Source organism: Diaphorina citri, unplaced genomic scaffold (assembly GCF_000475195.1).
Source record: "Diaphorina citri unplaced genomic scaffold, Diaci psyllid genome assembly version 1.1 scaffold1374, whole genome shotgun sequence".
In the NCBI taxonomy this organism is placed as follows: domain Eukaryota; kingdom Metazoa; phylum Arthropoda; class Insecta; order Hemiptera; family Psyllidae; genus Diaphorina; species Diaphorina citri.
The window spans coordinates 1-17,375 of NW_007378800.1; the positions used below are offsets into that span (position 1 = coordinate 1).

The 17,375-nt window shown below is 38.7% G+C and overlaps 1 protein-coding gene and 1 long non-coding RNA gene across 2 annotated transcripts; one reads left to right on the forward strand and one right to left on the reverse strand.

Annotated features, from left to right (window-relative positions):
* The first annotated feature begins 1,088 nt into the window (after positions 1–1,088).
* Positions 1,089–17,314, forward strand: LOC103515574 (KIF1-binding protein-like). Its single transcript, XM_026828228.1, has 13 exons — positions 1,089–1,097; positions 1,149–1,453; positions 2,288–2,424; positions 2,827–3,074; positions 3,648–3,739; positions 10,100–10,250; positions 11,072–11,160; positions 12,737–12,877; positions 12,985–13,121; positions 13,973–14,204; positions 15,064–15,321; positions 15,812–15,962; positions 16,767–17,314. The coding sequence occupies exons 1-13, from the start codon at positions 1,089–1,091 to the stop codon at positions 16,896–16,898; spliced, it is 2,082 nt and encodes a 693-aa protein (XP_026684029.1). The 3' UTR covers positions 16,899–17,314.
* LOC113470074 lies at positions 3,086–3,536 on the reverse strand. Its single transcript, XR_003393268.1, has 2 exons — positions 3,456–3,536; positions 3,086–3,178 (listed from the first exon to the last, which is right to left on the reverse strand). It is a non-coding gene; the product is annotated as an uncharacterized LOC113470074 (long non-coding RNA).
* Positions 17,315–17,375: the final 61 nt, after the last annotated feature.

The following is a 17,375-nucleotide window of genomic DNA, read 5'->3' on the forward strand; positions in this document are numbered from 1 at the left end:
AAATGCTTTTGCTGCACTAAACTACTCGTATATCTTAATTTTTATCGCACTTAACTTTCTCTTGATTTGTAGATAACCTTTTGATTGCACTTTGGTATAAACTTTCTCTTGATTGGTAGGAATGTTCTTGATTTCACACTTTCTCTTGAATTGTAGATCTGCTTTTGATTACACGAATCACTAATCCTTGCCTTGATTTGTAAAAATTTTGATTTTTGACTTTGATTGCACTAAAGGTATTCTTGATTGGTGAAGAAGTTTTATATATTTGTAAAAATGCTTGTGTTGTCTTGTGTGAATCTTGTTTTGTAATAGCAGTTGACTTTGTATTTTGGTTCCTGCGTGAATTTTAATTATTCTGTCGTGATGTGCTCTTTGTGAGATGTTTTATTTTGGTTTGTATAAATTTCTGTTCCCAGTATATCATTGAGTATTGTACCAAGAATAAGGAGGCGGCTGAAAAGTTTGCCACAGAATTGTCTCTGTGTCAGGAAATTTCTGTTGTCTGTTCCCAGTATATCATTGAGTATTGTACCAAGAATAAGGAGGCGGCTGAAAAGTTTGCCACAGAATTGTCTCTGTGTCAGGAAATGGTCAAGTTGTTGCCCATGAAAATCGAGAAGATTTCTGCCCAGATAACAGCCTAGACCTCTTTATCTGGATACTTTGGCTGGTAGGACGGTATCCAAAGAGACCAAGTACCTCTTTTTTGGGGTACCTCGACTGGTATGGCAGTATTGACGAAGAAGTTATTATTGCACTAAACATTCTAAAAATCTAAACAATCAGATCTTTGGATTCACGTCCAGAGAATAATTTGATTTAATCAAAATAATTAACCTTTGAGTGGATGAAATGGTATGACAATCAGATCTTTGGATTCACGTCCAGAGAATAATTTGATTTAATCAAAATAATTAACCTTTGAGTGGATGAAATGGTATGATGAATGGAATAAATGGTACAGTATGTTACGAGTACGTAATAAAATCGTTTATTAAGGAGTTTGTTATAAATAATTGTATAAAAGATAAGCTTTAGTCTTTTGCTTTCTTTTTCATGCAAGAATTTTGGATTAGGAATTAGGAATGAAAGAGGTTTTTTCCTGTTTTACTAAACTTGCAATTCTGTTTCCTTTTCCTCCCCAGGTGCTTGCTCTAGAGAAGCTCTACACGTTGACTCTCTACTACCTTGCCCAATGTTACATACACAAGGGCGATGCCATTAAATCTGCCGTCTGTTGCCACACCACACTCAAGAGACAACTCGAGATAAATGACTACAATAACTCGGAGTGGTCCCTCAACATGGCCACATTATCTCAAGTGTGTCTGGAGAACAATGCCTTCCATTTGGCCCGGGAATGTCTGACAATAGCAAGTAAAATCTATGCTGACTATGAACCCATTCTGAATGAGGTGAAAAGCACGGATGAAACTAAATATGAACAAGAGTAAGTCAACCATTTAAACCCTCATAGCTGTTATTATGTACTAAAAGCGAAATGCAATGCTGAAAATCGTGTAGATACATATTTTGCAAATAAAGTACTTATAATCAATTGTGCCGGGGGCGAACGTCAAGTGCACAACTGCCCGGCAGCACAACTGCACAACTATATTAACACAAAACATAACTTGTGTTATCTTCATTTCTTTTTTTCCATATTTCTGATTTCTCTTCACCGAAAAGTGTGATAGTTTTGTCTTTCAGTCTCCAAGTCCTCACAGCAACATACAATTTTTTACGGAGATTTATCAAGGACCTTCCTACTTCAGAAAAAAATCGGAATTGGATTGGATTTCGATCATTTTGAATTCACAGAAAAATTTCTCATCTCAATTCACTGAATCCAAGTAAAGAAAGGTACACTAAGTAAAAATATTGAAAAATCAGAGGATTCATACTTACAATACAGAAAGAGTACAAGGGGTTAGATTCTGTTAGTTGGAAATAAATAACGACGGTAACTCTTTCAAGGGTTACGAATAGCTTTGGCTTTCACGGATTCATAAAGCAGCGTCCACACTATGATCGACATCGCCTCGAACAGATCCACACCATTAACTTTTCCTTTCCACCAATATCCTTTGATCTTTTCTACAGAGGTATCCAGATGTCTCATCTACATCAATTTTCTTGCAGTCTGATATCAACATCGGTACCTAACTTCTTCTGGGCTTTCCACATAACGAGTATCCATGATAAAGTAAGTCTAATCGTTCGTTAGTGTGGACGCTCCTTACCACCTTCCAATGAACTATTTCTTCAACGCCTTTATCTTCAGACATGAGAAATGGCGTAACGTGGGCGCAGACATAGACAGGTGCTGGGGGAAGTATGGTCTTATTCTGCTGACGGTATCCAAGGAAAGGCTGATGGCGGACGATGATCCAGAGAATATGAAACAGTTTGAACCACCTGGTATGTGAATATAATTCATACTTTTCTGAACCACCTGGTCTATGAACAGAAGTTAGCCTTGTTCCAGACAATCCTATTTTGCCATTCGTTCCCTGTTAACCTTCTCTCCGGTACCTGTATTCTTTTATATGCAATTTTGGCCCGTTTACCAGCAGGTGCCCCGTTTTAATTGCCCACAAGTGATGAATTTAGAAGCTCACGAAGGGCTTTTTTTTTCAAAGGGAAAGGTTCTACCGTGTAGAATCTAAACTCTACAGTTCACCAAATTTATGAGTACATTACATTAAATGGGGGGTCTTTTCTGACGAAATTCCTGTGTGCGGAGTCCTGTATGTAGGACTGTTGCACCCAAATTTATAAGTAAGAAAATAAGAAGTAAAAAATCTTTGCTCCCTCCTACAGATGAACTGAAAGCACTGAGCATCGGCGTGGACATTGTGCAATCCCCCATCACAGCCAACTATGTTCTCACATTTAGCGACGCTATCAAGGTGTTCAACATCTCTCACAAGCATTTGCAACAAGCACAGGGTTATTACTCGCTCTCGGAGCATGCTACGGACCACGCCCGGGTAGTACAAGAGATTAGTCGTCTGTACCATGCCCTGGTGTTCTTTGTGGAAAGTTCAGTTGAGCTTGCTGAGATTGGAGTCCTAACTGATAGCGCACTAGTTCTCCAGAGCCCACGCCACCTTTGCTGCTGGGAGTTTTGGAATTGGAGAGAGCAAACGAGTCTAGTCGCATCACAAGAGTCCTGGAATTTTAAGAACATAGAATACATTTAATAATTGAGAAAAAAAAGGCCAGTCTGTAAGTTAAATGTTCGGTCTCCGAACGGCTGGCTTTCTCCTACCCTGTCCTCCTCTTTTCAATTTTGGGATGATAAGCTCTTCTCTGTTTTTCCTTTTCAACTAGGTACCTTGGGTATTCCAGTGTTTTGGAATGCCTGGAAAACCAAAAAACAGGTAAACTGCCTAGGTATTCCAGTGAAACTGTTAACAGTGAAAAAGTAAAAAGATCCATGGTCTTACTTGAGAGCAGCACCCTCCACATCTGATAGAGATTCAAGTAGATCTGGTCCAAGGATTTTGTCCAGTTTGATAACTCGAAAGTTTTTGAACTCGAGTGTAGGAATTGCCCTTCTGATTACTAGGCGAGCGCCTTGACCACTGTTCACCCACTGTACCACCGAGGCTCTCATTTTCACCCCTTTCATCTTCCAGACCTCGAATCTGGAAGATGTCTCCAAACATTTTGGTCACACATTGGATCTTCTCGATAATTACGGGAAAACAAAGAAACAACATCCTCCAGAGCAAAATGGTCACAATACATAGCAGCTTTTTACTAACACGCGCGCGGTTATAACAAAAGTTAAGAAGTAGTGTTCGCTTCATTGGCAAAAAAAAAGCCATCGTAAAATTACCAAACAATCCAAATTTCCTGGACCAAAACCAAACTAAACCTATCCTAGCTCTGTTTCAATTCTCCTTGAAACATCTTTGTAACAAAACTCAAACAAAAAGCGATTTGACCCAGCAAAACAGAGTGGAAAACAGTCAATTCACTTAATCAATTGCAGGTTCTAGTAGCCACAAATAATAAGATAAAAAAGTAAGAGAACAAGAAAGAGGAAATAATAAATATAAATAAAAATGAACGCTTGTCCAAGAGTGTAAATGAAACTGGTATTCATACTGCACCAGAAAATTACAACAGAAACTGATCTAAATGTAATTTACACAATGGAACCAAATCATCGCTAAGATAAATAATAGCGTGCGACGACTGACCAGAAAGTGTGGAGCCTGGTAACCAGTAGATCCTTAATCCTTACTACCAGCAGAACCAGCTAAATGTGCAGAGAACTAACTGGACAAAGAAGGTATGATATTAAATTATAAATGATACAGGGAAAACGTGTATGAAAGTATGAATCATATCATATTACACTCTATGAATAGGCAGCTATATACACTACAAAAATTTCGGAGCAGACTGATTTGAAAACTTTTTCCGAACTCAGCAATATTTCCATTGAAAATAGAGGGGGGATAACGTGTATGAAAGTATGAATTACATCAGACACTCTATGAATAGAGGCAGCTATATACACTACAAAAATTTCGGAGCAGACTGATTTGAAAACTTTTTCCGAACTCAGCAATATTTCCATTGAAAATAGAGGCAACCAAAATACCAAAGACATATCTTGAAGACAACATGAGCTTTTAGAAATATGATTAAAACATATATAAAACACCCAGAAGAAAAGGCTATCTGAGAAAAGGAATAGAAATGCAAACTCTCTCGAAAGGTTTTGAACTCGAGTGTAGGAATTGCCCTTCTGATTACTAGGCGAGCGCCTTGACCACTGTTCACCCACTGTACCACCGAGGCTGTCATTTCCACCAGATTCGAGGTCTGGAAGATGTCCCCAAACATTTTGGTCACACATTGGATCTTCTCGATAATTACGGGAAAACAAAGAAACAACATCCTCCAGAGCAAAATGGTCACAATACCAGAGCAAAATGGACTAAACCAAACAAATGAAAACCTCTCCAGACCGGACAATGGTTGTTGACATTCGAACAGCGTCCCAGGGCCGGTCACAGGGGGTTCATCCGGTCCCGTCTGCTCCGGCTTTCCATCAAGGGTCCGAAGGGGAACCCAGTTTTCCTCCCACAAAAGGAAAATAAAATACAAGTAACTATTTATTATGGGTTTTACAGCGACATAAAAGTTCCCAGAGTCCCTTTCATCTTCCAGACCTCGAATCTGGAAGATGTCCCCAAACATTTTGGTCACACATTGGATCTTTTCGATAATTACGGGAAAACAAAGAAACAACATCCTCCAGAGCAAAATGGTCACAGTATCAGTATCAGAGCAGAATGGACTAAACCAAACAAATGAAAACCTCTCCAGGCCGGACAATGGTTGTTGACATTCGAACAGCGTCCCAGGGCCGGTCAAAGGGGGTTCATCCGGTCCCGTCTGCTCCGGCCTTCCATCAAGGGTCCGAAGGGGTCGGGAACCCAGTTTTCCTCCCACAAAAGGAAAATAGAATACAAGTAACTGTTTATTATGGGTTTTACAGCGACATAAAAGTTCCCAGAGGGGAGTAATTACATAGTATTTGCGAACCAAAATGCGAGGGTTCTACAGCTAGATAAAATGAAATTAATATAATTTAGGTAAATCAATTCGATGTTTTTGCATCTCTATACCAGCATGCAGAGAGGGGTCCTAATCCTAACGTACCTACCTACCTAAAAAAGATGAATTCCACAAGTTCCGAGTTTTAGCACCTCCACCATTAATAATATTTGCACGGAGCGGGGAAAGATGCATTGTGTAAGCTCCGTATTTTGGCATCTCCACCAAAAATAATGAGATAATATAAATATCCATGAGCAAGTGCATATGTAACAAAAAAGATAAATTCGAAAAGTTCGGAGTTATGACATCTCCACCAATATATTAATGAGATTTACTTATGGATCAGAAAGAGTGGGTGTTTTGACATCTCCACCAATAATAATGAATTTTGCTTATGGATCAGGGAAAGATAGATTGTAATAGTATAAGCTCCGTGTTTTGGCACCTCCACCAACAACGATAAGATACCCAGCCCGGGTTAAAATGATATTAGCTTTATACAATATTGGTACTTTATCTTCTAACAAGATATATTCCACAGGCCAGGGTATTTATTATGTGTTTCGCGTCCATATGAACAGCCTGTGAGCTTTTGTTTTGAAACCAGCACATTACCAGATTGCCCGCGGCCATTCCATTATAGGTATTTATGTCTATGTAGATATAACTAATGAGGTATATGCCCCAGCATGCTCATGCTCTAGTGGTGAAATATAATATTGAATGGAATCGGTGTGCACCTCGCCATGATTAACTTTTCGGAATCCTTTTATATTAAGTCCGAACCTACAAAATAATGTCCGTACATAAATATGTGTATCTCTAACATAATTATACAGATATCATCTACGTAGCTTTCATGACCGATAGAAGGATACCGACCAAAGCTCGCTTTAATGTACGTGTTGGTAAGTTGTAAGTATTGAGTACCTGATCTATAGGGTACAATATTATATGCTGAACGTGTAGAATAGGTAGTGTAGATTGTACTAAACCTCGTACAGCTATATTCGTTTAGATTTAAGATACATTTACGTACCTAGGAAGGTATATTGGAAGACAATAGATAAAATGTAAATTATTTAGGTATACCTAGATATGTCTAGAACTCTAGGTACCTACGTACATACGTATGGAACTATGGCCTATTTAGTAGATTAATGGACTTGTCAATCCCCAAAATAAATGTATCTAATATGACAGTACCTGGATAATATTTAGTGGATGTGTCAACTCCACCATGTAGATAACATTCAGCTTACGACCTGTCAGAAAAATTAGTAATTTAGGTAATTATTTCACCACACAATCATATAATCATGCCTATTGAAGGTAACTTTTTCAACCGATTAACCCGACAAGAAATCGACTCAGATATTGATTTATTATTGATTAATATTGACACTCCTCATACTTCCATTTTGAACCAGCACTGGAAGTCTTATTAGGTCCAGATTAGTCAAATATTTATAACAGTGTAGGCAGGCATCCGAGGCAGAAATTACTTCACACACGTTTCAATACACATATGGATTTAATACACATATGGGGCTTACCACCAAAAAGTTCAATTCCGAGCAATAAAAACAGAGGCTTAACAAACGTGGTTCAAAACCATGGGAAAAATATTGAATTAAGATCTGAGCCCGAGATTGTGTGTGTTTTTTGTGTGTTTGTGTGTTTTTTTTTTTTTTTCATGTTGGGATTTAGAGCAATATTTTATTAGGTGTGTGAACTGTGGACCTAATACCCCAATATGTAAATGGTTTGTCCTAGTTAGAACTGTAGAGAAGCCGTTAAAGGTTTGCTTGGTTCCTTCCTTTTCAAGGTAAAGATTGAAGTAAAACCATTTGTAAGAATGATTTACTTTCATTCTAGTAAAAAGAAAAACATGTAAATATTTCTGTAAACTACCTACATACGAAGTATTATGGTGAAATTGGCACATCCACAGAACTCTACACACTGAATGGACTTTCTATATGTATAACGATATAGGTACCTACCGTACACGATAGGTATTATCTAACTGCACTTAAAAGCAAGCCACCTTTATACCTAACAAAGCCGCGACTTGTCAAAAGTTCACCGAAATATTTCAAATATTAGATTTAGATTCCTCTGCCTCCCCCGTGTTCAAGCATGTTAATATGATCAAAGAGGTGTTTAAATATTCCATAGAGGTACTTATGAGAAGCATTACCCAGATCAGGGCAGGATTATGAGGGATGCTTTGGTGTCAAATAAGGATTATTAAAATGGGGACCACAAATCTACATATGTATGTATTACCTACCTGCGAAGTGCAATCAACAAATTGGCGAATAAATAGCCGATTTTCAGATTCCATGACTTTTCCAGGTTTTCCAGGGTCGCGTATAAACCCTGGATAAGGTTCTTTCTCGACACGGCTGGCTTTCTTTTTATCCTGTCTTCCGTCTCCCTTCGCTTTCGGGACGATAAGACCTTAGCAGTAACCTACAGATCCCTCCATGATTCTTAAAAATAAGAAAAAAAAAAAAATCTCTTAAAAATAGAAAAAAAAAAAACAAAAAAAAAAACTAGGTACCTACTTGCCCTAGTTAGCTTAGTTGGTAGTGCGTCCTGCCTTGTAAGCGCTAGGCCGCGGGTTCGATTACCGCCCGGGGCGGATTTTATCCTAATGGGATAATGTTCGTTCTCGGAACGGTGGCTTTCTCCTATCCTGTCTTCCTTCTCTCTTCGATTTCGGGACGATAAGACCGTAGCAGTTACAGTTCCCTTTTTAAAGCCCTTTAAAAAAATTTTTTTTTTTTTTTTTTTTTTTTTTTTTTTTTTTTTTTTTTTTTTTTTGAGGCGGTCTTAACTCTAGGTCTATTGTTTACGGCCCTGATGCTGATGATCACTTTGGACAGGTGGTGTTTTCAGAGGTGATGACCCCTCACTCAGACCACATACTGACTTTACTAATAGCTTTAGTTTTTTATAAACCTCTATGTTTTTTGTTCGTCCTTTACATCTATTCCGACCAATGTACGCGCTTTATATCCTCATCAAATAGTTTAGGTAGATAGGTGTGTATGTGCCGGAATGTCTGGCCACTCACACTCAGACCAGGGACTGTCAGCACCGGATCTGTCAGACGGTCTGTGAATGGTGGGTATGAGCGTGTGTTGCGAAAAAAAGCTTCTGCAAGCTTTTTCGGAATCTAGGTCGTAGGTCGTGAAATTTCTTCGCTGCACATGTTTCGACTGTCTAAAGGGACCTAGGCCTGAGCATGAGATGCGCACATTTTTATTCATGTAGATACCTAAGTAGGTAGTAGGTAGGTAATTGGGGTAGGTACGGTATTTATTTCCCTGTGGAGGGAACTTTCGGACCAACCGGGCTAAAACTAACCAAAGTTCAATGAGTAGGTACCTACCTATGTATGCATGCATAGGTAGGTAGGTTGAGCAAATAAAAAAAATCGAGAATTGAAAAGAGCATAGAAGAGATCAGTTACGCTTACTTGAGTGATATTGCAAAGTCATAGAGCAGGAAAAATGAGGACCAACGGAATTTTTCTTTTTCTTCTACGACTTCTAAGATCCCGAGATAAATCGATTCAAAAAATAGCGGTAAATCGTGAAGTTTGACGTCACGGCATACGCTCCCGTAGGCGATGACGTCATAATTTTTGACTCCCGCTTCGTTGGTTTGTGCGCAAGCGTTTCTTCGCATTTTGACATGAAATCTGACGTCACAACTTTGAACTTTTTCATTAGAACGGCAGTTAAAAATTGAATTTTCAACCTTTTAAAGTTACTTTTTCGGAGTTTTGAACTCAGGTTTGGATTTTTCACAACTTTTTACGTACAGGAATCGACCTTTTAGATATTAATAATATTTTCCCGATTGCAACTCCTCCATTGAAGGAAGAATCATAAGAGAACTTCTTGCTGACAAGAGAACTCTTACGAATAGGAAACTACTTAGGTAAGGCAAACCAAACCAAAAATGATAAATATGGGTTTGACACACTACATTGAATTGATCCAGTCGTTCAAAGATGTCAGGTAAACTTGACTCGTCTTCTTCTTCCTAGACTTTTCCTATTAATATAGGATCGGCGTTTCATGTCAGTCCCTTCCAGGCAGCCCTATTCTGTACAGGTAAACTTGACTACACTACTAATATAGGCTAAGGCCTAGGCTTCTCAAGTGGCATTAACACGGGAATCGTTATTAAAATTAAATAGATAATATAGGGAGGATACTGCCATTTTCTTCTTATTCAGAGGTTTTATAGGGGCTCTTTTTGTTTTTTTTCTACTGAGGTCTCATCGTCCCGAAGTCGAAGAGAGAAGGAGGAAAAAGCCAGCCGTTCCGAGAACGAACCTTATCTATTCAGGATAAAGTTCGCCTGAGGCGGGAATCTACGACTTAGCTCTTACAAGGCAGATGCTCTACTTTCAAAGCGACCTAGACTGGTGACGATATAGGTAACGAAGTTAAAATTTTCCCTAACATTTTTCTTCCATGTTTCCCAGAACCAACGAATATCCCAGCAAGTACTCAGAAGAATGGGAGAAGCCTGTACTTCTGGCTTTCTTCTACTCTGCCAGACTCCTCACTAAAATCATCACCAGCGATAAAACTCAGCTGAAGAATAACCAGGTTGAGGCACTCAATAATTACAAGGTAAGTCAATTAGTTATCATATCACTGTTTTTATTTTATTTTTCATAGCTTAAATTTTGCATGTCTGTGTTTGTGTAATATTTTTACATCTGAATGATATTTTTTGGAAGTTTACATGACCTAAAATTTACACGGTTTTCCATGGGGATTGAAGACAATATTTTCGACATACACACTCAAATTAATCTGCAGTGATACCAAATAAGAAAAACGGCTGTCACAAACAGCAAGTCTTGATTGGAAACGTCCATTCTAGGGTAGAGTATTCAACTAATCTTTCTCTTGGGTTATGGAAATGTTTTTGATTGTACTAAACTTTTGCTTGGCTTTCTCTTGGGTTCTGGTTCTGATTTCACAAAGCTTTACCTTGTTTGTATAAACTGATCTCTTGATTTATAAAAATGCTTTTGCTGCACTAAACTACTCGTATATCTTAATTTTTATCGCACTTAACTTTCTCTTGATTTGTAGATAACCTTTTGATTGCACTTTGGTATAAACTTTCTCTTGATTGGTAGGAATGTTCTTGATTTCACACTTTCTCTTGAATTGTAGATCTGCTTTTGATTACACGAATCACTAATCCTTGCCTTGATTTGTAAAAATTTTGATTTTTGACTTTGATTGCACTAAAGGTATTCTTGATTGGTGAAGAAGTTTTATGTATTTGTAAAAATGCTTGTGTTGTCTTGTGTGAATCTTGTTTTGTAATAGCAGTTGACTTTGTATTTTGGTTCCTGCGTGAATTTTAATTATTCTGTCGTGATGTGCTCTTTGTGAGATGTTTTATTTTGGTTTGAATTTCTGTTGTCTGTTCCCAGTATATCATTGAGTATTGTACCAAGAATAAGGAGGCGGCTGAAAAGTTTGCCACAGAATTGTCTCTGTGTCAGGAAATGGTCAAGTTGTTGCCCATGAAAATCGAGAAGATTTCTGCCCAGATAACAGCCTAGACCTCTTTATCTGGATACTTTGGCTGGTAGGACGGTATCCAAAGAGACCAAGTACCTCTTTTTTGGGGTACCTCGACTGGTATGGCAGTATTGACGAAGAAGTTATTATTGCACTAAACATTCTAAACAATCAGATCTTTGGATTCACGTCCAGAGAATAATTTGATTTAATCAAAATAATTAACCTTTGAGTGGATGAAATGGTATGATGAATGGAATAAATGGTACAGTATGTTACGAGTACGTAATAAAATCGTTTATTAAGGAGTTTGTTATAAATAATTGTATAAAAGATAAGCTTTAGATAAAATTATATTTTGATAAATAAACCCTCATAGCTGTTATTATGTACTAAAAGCGAAATGCAATGCTGAAAATCGTGTAGATACATATTTTGCAAATAAAGTACTTATAATCAATTGTGCCGGGGGCGAACGTCAAGTGCACAACTGCCCGGCAGCACAACTGCACAACTATATTAACACAAAACATAACTTGTGTTATCTTCATTTCTTTTTTCCATATTTCTGATTTCTTTTCACCGAAAAGTGTGATAGGTTTGTCTTTCAGTCTCCAAGTCCTCACAGCAACATACAATTTTTTACGGAGATTTATCAAGGACCTTCCTAATTCAGAAAAAAATCGGAATTGGATTGGATTTCGATCATTTTGAATTCACAGAAAAATTTCTCATCTCAATTCACTGAATCCAAGTAAAGAAAGGTACACTAAGTAAAAATATTGAAAAATCAGAGGATTCATACTTACAATACAGAAAGAGTACAAGGGGTTAGATTCTGTTAGTTGGAAATAAATAACGACGTAACTCTTTCAAGGGTTACGAATAGCTTTGGCTTTCACAGATTCATAAAGCAGCGTCCACACTATGATCGACATCGCCTCAAACAGATCCACACCATTAACTTTTCCTTTCCACCAATATCCTTTGATCTTTTCTACAGAGGTATCCAGATGTCTTATCTACATCAATTTTCTTGCAGTCTGATATCAACATCGGTACCTAACTTCTTCTGGGCTTTCCACATAACGAGTATCCATGATAAAGTAAGTCTAATCGGTCGTTAGTGTGGACGCTCCTTACCACCTTCCAATGAACTATTTCTTCAACGCCTTTATCTTCTCATCCAGTGCTTTAACCTTATCTGTTCAGGATAAAATTAGCCCTAGGCGGGGATCAAACTAGTGGCCTAGCGCATACAAGGCCTACGCGCTACCAACCCAGCTAACTAGGCTGGCTTAGTTTCTTTCCATTCCTCTCAGTATCCCTCCTTTCTGGGTGCAATAGTCCTACATACTGGACTCCGCACAGGAATTTCGTCAGAAAACACCCCCATTTCAATGTAATCTAATCCCTCCTTTCTTCAGTTACGAAACTATTGGCTGTTTTCTGTTTTCCCTATCAGACATGAGAAATACAGGAATTTCGTCAGAAAAGACCCCCATTTCAATGTAATCTAATCCCTCCTTTCTTCAGTTACGAAACTATTGGCTGTTTTCTGTTTTCCCTATCAGACATGAGAAATGGCGTAACGTGGGCGCAGACATAGACAGGTGCTGGGGGAAGTATGGTCTTATTCTGCTGACGGTATCCAAGGAAAGGCTGATGGCGGACGATGATCCAGAGAATATGAAACAGTTTGAACCACCTGGTATGTTCCGCACACAGGAATTTCGTCAGGAAAGACCCCCATTTCAATGTAATATAATCCCTCCTTTCTTCAGTTACGAAACTATTGGCTGTTTTCTGTTTTCCCTTTCAGACATGAGAAATGGCGTAACGTGGGAGCAGACATAGACAGGTGCTGGGGGAAGTACGGTCTTATTCTGCTGACGGTATCCAAGGAAAGGCTGATGGCGGACGATGATCCAGAGAATATGAAACAGTTTGAACCACCTGGTATGTGAATATAATTCATACTTTTCTGAACCACCTGATCTATGAACAGAAGTTAGCCTTAGTCCAGACAATCCTATTTTGCCATTCGTTCCCTGTTAACCTTCTCTCCGGTACCTGTATTCTTTTATATGCAATTTTGGCCCGTTTACCAGCAGGTGCCCCGTTTTAATTGCCCACAAGTGATGAATTTAGAAGCTCACGAAGGGCTTTTTTTTTCAAAGGGAAAGGTTCTACCGTGTAGAATCTAAACTCTACAGTTCACCAAATTTATGAGTACATTACATTGTAATGGCGGTCTTTTCTGACGAAATTCCTGTGTGCGGAGTCCTGTATGTAGGACTATTGCACCCAAATTTATAAGTAAGAAAATAAAAAGTAAAAAATCTTTGCTCCCTCCTACAGATGAACTGAAAGCACTGAGCATCGGCGTGGACATTGTGCAATCCCCCATCACAGCCAACCAAGTCAGCCTTTTCCAGTCAACCCTATAACGTGTACAAAAGCTTATTGCATAAATTTCTAAAGTTCGAGAAAAATTCTTTCAGTTCGGCGATTTTTCCTTTAGTGTATCTGTTTCGCCATAGGTCCCAAACGCTTTGTTTGATTTTGGTGAGTTTTGGTATCTAAGAGAACATATTAAAAACCTAAGTAAGTGCTTAAAGGGCATTAATTAGATATTGGGCTTAATCGGCCTTATGGGATTCCCGTACGAGGAGGATTTATACGAAAGCCAACAGATACCCCGTTTCAATTGCCCATGGGTGTTGAATGGAGCCCGTCCTTTTCTGAGTGGGTTTTTTTACAGTTCACTAACCTTCCGGTACTTAAATAATCTTTGCTGCCTCCCACAGATGAACTGAAAGCACTGAGCATCGGCGTGGACATTGTGCAATCCCCCATCACAGCCAACTATGGTCTCACATTTAGCGACGCTATCAAGGTGTTTAACATCTCTCACAAGCATTTGCAACAAGCACAGGGTTACTACTCGCTCTCGGAGCATGCTACGGACCACGCCCGGGTAGTACAAGAGATTAGTCGTCTGTACCATGCCCTGGTGTTCTTTGTGGAAACTGAGGCAGAGTAAGTTGAATTGTCCTTTCAGAAAACAAAAACGATTCTGATGGTGTGTCATCTTGGATTTCCTATGCTATCACATAGCCACTGTGCAGAAGGTCTATTTTTGCCTAAAAATACTATTTTGTAATCTCCACCCGCCTACCTTGCAAAAATCTATTCCCCCCTTGGGGCCCCTTGAAATTTGTAGATTCGTAGAAGCTTAACCCATCCTTTAGGGGTGTTTGCCCCTACACCTAACCCTCTGGTGGGCTTTTTGTGTATGGAGTTGAGCTGATTCCTAACTAAGCTCGAAGATCCGAGCGATCTTCAACAACTTTTTCGTTGGTGTTGTCCATGGACGTCTTGCTGAGGATTAACTAACCCTACAGTAAGTCTCCATGTTACCTCTCTTGAAATACTCTTTTGTCATGTCCACAGGCAATGTAAGTTTCACAAGCGTCGCATCACCGAGCTCGAGAAACTAGTCAAACAGTTCAATCCGAAATTCTATGTCACCCGATGGTGTGTCATCTTGGATTTCCTATGCTATCACATACCCACTGTGCAGAAGGTCTATTTTTGCCTAAAAATACTATTTTGTAATCTCCACACGCCTACCTTGCAAAAATCTATTCCCCCCTTGAAATTTGTAGATTCGTAGAAGCTTGACCCATCCTTTAGGGGTGTTTGCCCCTACACCTAACCCTCTGGTGGGCTTTTTGTGTATGGAGTTGAGCTGATTCCTAACTAAGCTCGAAGATCCGCGCGATCTTCAATAACTTTTTCGTTGGTGTTGTCCATGGACGTCTTGCTGAGGATTAACTAACCCTACAGTAAGTCCCCATGTTACCTCTCTTAAAATACTCTTTTGTCGTGTCCACAGGCAATGTAAGTTTCACAAGCGTCGCATCACCGAGCTCGAGAAACTAGTCAAACAGTTCAATCCGAAATTCTATGTCACCCTGTGCCGTGAGATATGGTATGAGCTGGGAGAGGTGTATTCAGACATGTATGAACTGAAGCATGAGATCCTGGTGAAAACCCGCGAGCCCACACAACACCAGGTGGCCAAAATCAATTGGCTGATTAAGAACAGCTTGACACACTACATTGAATTGATCCAGTCGTTCAAAGATGTCAGGTAAACTTGACTCCTCTTCTTCTCCCTAGACTTTTCCTACATAAATAGGGTCGGGATTTCTTGTCAGTCTCTTCGAGGCAGCCCTATTGTGTACAGGTGAACTTTACTAAATTACTAATATCGCCTAAGGTCCGGGCTTCACAAGTGGCATTAACACGGGAATCGTTATTAAAATTAAATAGATAATATAGGGAGGACACTGCCATTTTCTTCTTATTCAGAGGTTTTATAGGGGCTCTTTTTGTTCCAAGGTCTTTTTTTTCTACTGAGGTCTCATCGTCCCGAAGTCGAAGAGAGAAGGAGGACATCTTAAAAAGCCAGCCGTTCCGAGAACGAACCTTATCTATTCAGGATAAAGTTCGCCTGAGGCGGGAATCTGCGACTTAGCTCTTACAAGGCAGATGCTCTACTTTCAAAGCGACCTAGGCTGGTGACGATATAGGTAACGAAGTTAAAATTTTCCCTAACATTTTTCTTCCCTGTTTCCCAGAACCAACGAATATCCCAGCAAGTACTCAGAAGAATGGGAGAAGCCTGTACTTCTGGCTTTCTTCTACTCTGCCAGACTCCTCACTAAAATCATCACCAGCGATAAAACTCAGCTGAAGAATAACCAGGTTGAGGCACTCAATAATTACAAGGTAAGTCAATTAGTTATCATATCACTGTTTTTATTTTATTTTTCATAGCTTAAATTTTGCATGTCTGTGTTTGTGTAATATTTTTACATCTGAATGATATTTTTTGGAAGTTTACATGACCTAAAATTTACACGGTTTTCCATGGGGATTGAAGACAATATTTTCGACATACACACTCAAATTAATCTGCAGTGATACCAAATAAGAAAAACGGCTGTCACAAACAGCAAGTCTTGATTGGAAACGTCCATTCTAGGGTAGAGTATTCAACTAATCTTTCTCTTGGGTTATGGAAATGTTTTTGATTGTACTAAACTTTTGCTTGGCTTTCTCTTGGGTTCTGGTTCTGATTTCACAAAGCTTTACCTTGTTTGTATAAACTGATCTCTTGATTTATAAAAATGCTTTTGCTGCACTAAACTACTCGTATATCTTAATTTTTATCGCACTTAACTTTCTCTTGATTTGTAGATAACCCTTTGATTGCACTTTAGTATAAACTTTCTCTTGATTGATCGGAATGTTCTTGATTTCACACTTTCTCTTGAATTGTAGAACTGCTTTTGATTACACGAATCACTAATCCTTGCCTTGATTTGTAAAAATGACTTTGATTGCACTAAAGGTATTCTTGATTGGTGAAGAAGTTTTATTTGTATAAATGCTTGTGTTGTCTTGTGTGAATCTTGTTTTGTAATAGCAGTTGACTTTGTATTTTGGTTCCTGTGTGAATTTTAATTATTCTGTCGTGATGTGCTCTTTGTGAGATGTGAGTTTTATTTTGGTTCGTATTTCTGTTCCCAGTATATCATTGAGTATTGTACCAAGAATAAGGAGGCGGCTGAAAAGTTTGCCACAGAATTGTCTCTGTGTCAGGAAATGGTCAAGTTGTTGCCCATGAAAATCGAGAAGATTGCTGCCCAGATAACAGCCTAGACCTCTTTATCTGGATACTTTGGCTGGTATGACGGTATCCAAAGAGACCAAGTACCTCTTTTTTGGGGTACCTTGACTGGTATGGCAGTATTGACGAAGAAGTAATTATTGCACTAAACATTCTAAACAATCAGATCTTTGGATTTACGTCCAGAGATTAATTTGATTTAATCAAAATAATAAACCTTTGGATGAAAGGGTATGATGAATGAAATAAATGGTACAGTATGTTACGAGTACGTAATAAAATCGTTTATTAAGGAGTTTGTTATAAATAATTGTATAAAAGATAAGCTTTAGATAAAATTATATTTTGATAAAAAAACACTCATAGCTGTTATTATGTACTAAAAGCGAAATGCAATGCTGAAAATCGTGTAGATACATATTTTTCAAATAAAGTACTGTGCCGGGGGTGAACGTCAAGTGCACAACTGCCCGGCAGCACAACTGCACAACTATATTAACACAAAACAT

What these genes read in the sequence shown, in the direction of transcription:
- LOC103515574 (XM_026828228.1), top strand. An exon ending in TTTGTGGAAACTGAGGCAGA is followed by an intron (nt 14,205 to 15,063) that starts GTAAGTTGAATT and finishes TCGTGTCCACAG; the next exon opens with GCAATGTAAGTTTCACAAGC. An exon ending in CAGTCGTTCAAAGATGTCAG is followed by an intron (nt 15,322 to 15,811) that starts GTAAACTTGACT and finishes CCTGTTTCCCAG; the next exon opens with AACCAACGAATATCCCAGCA.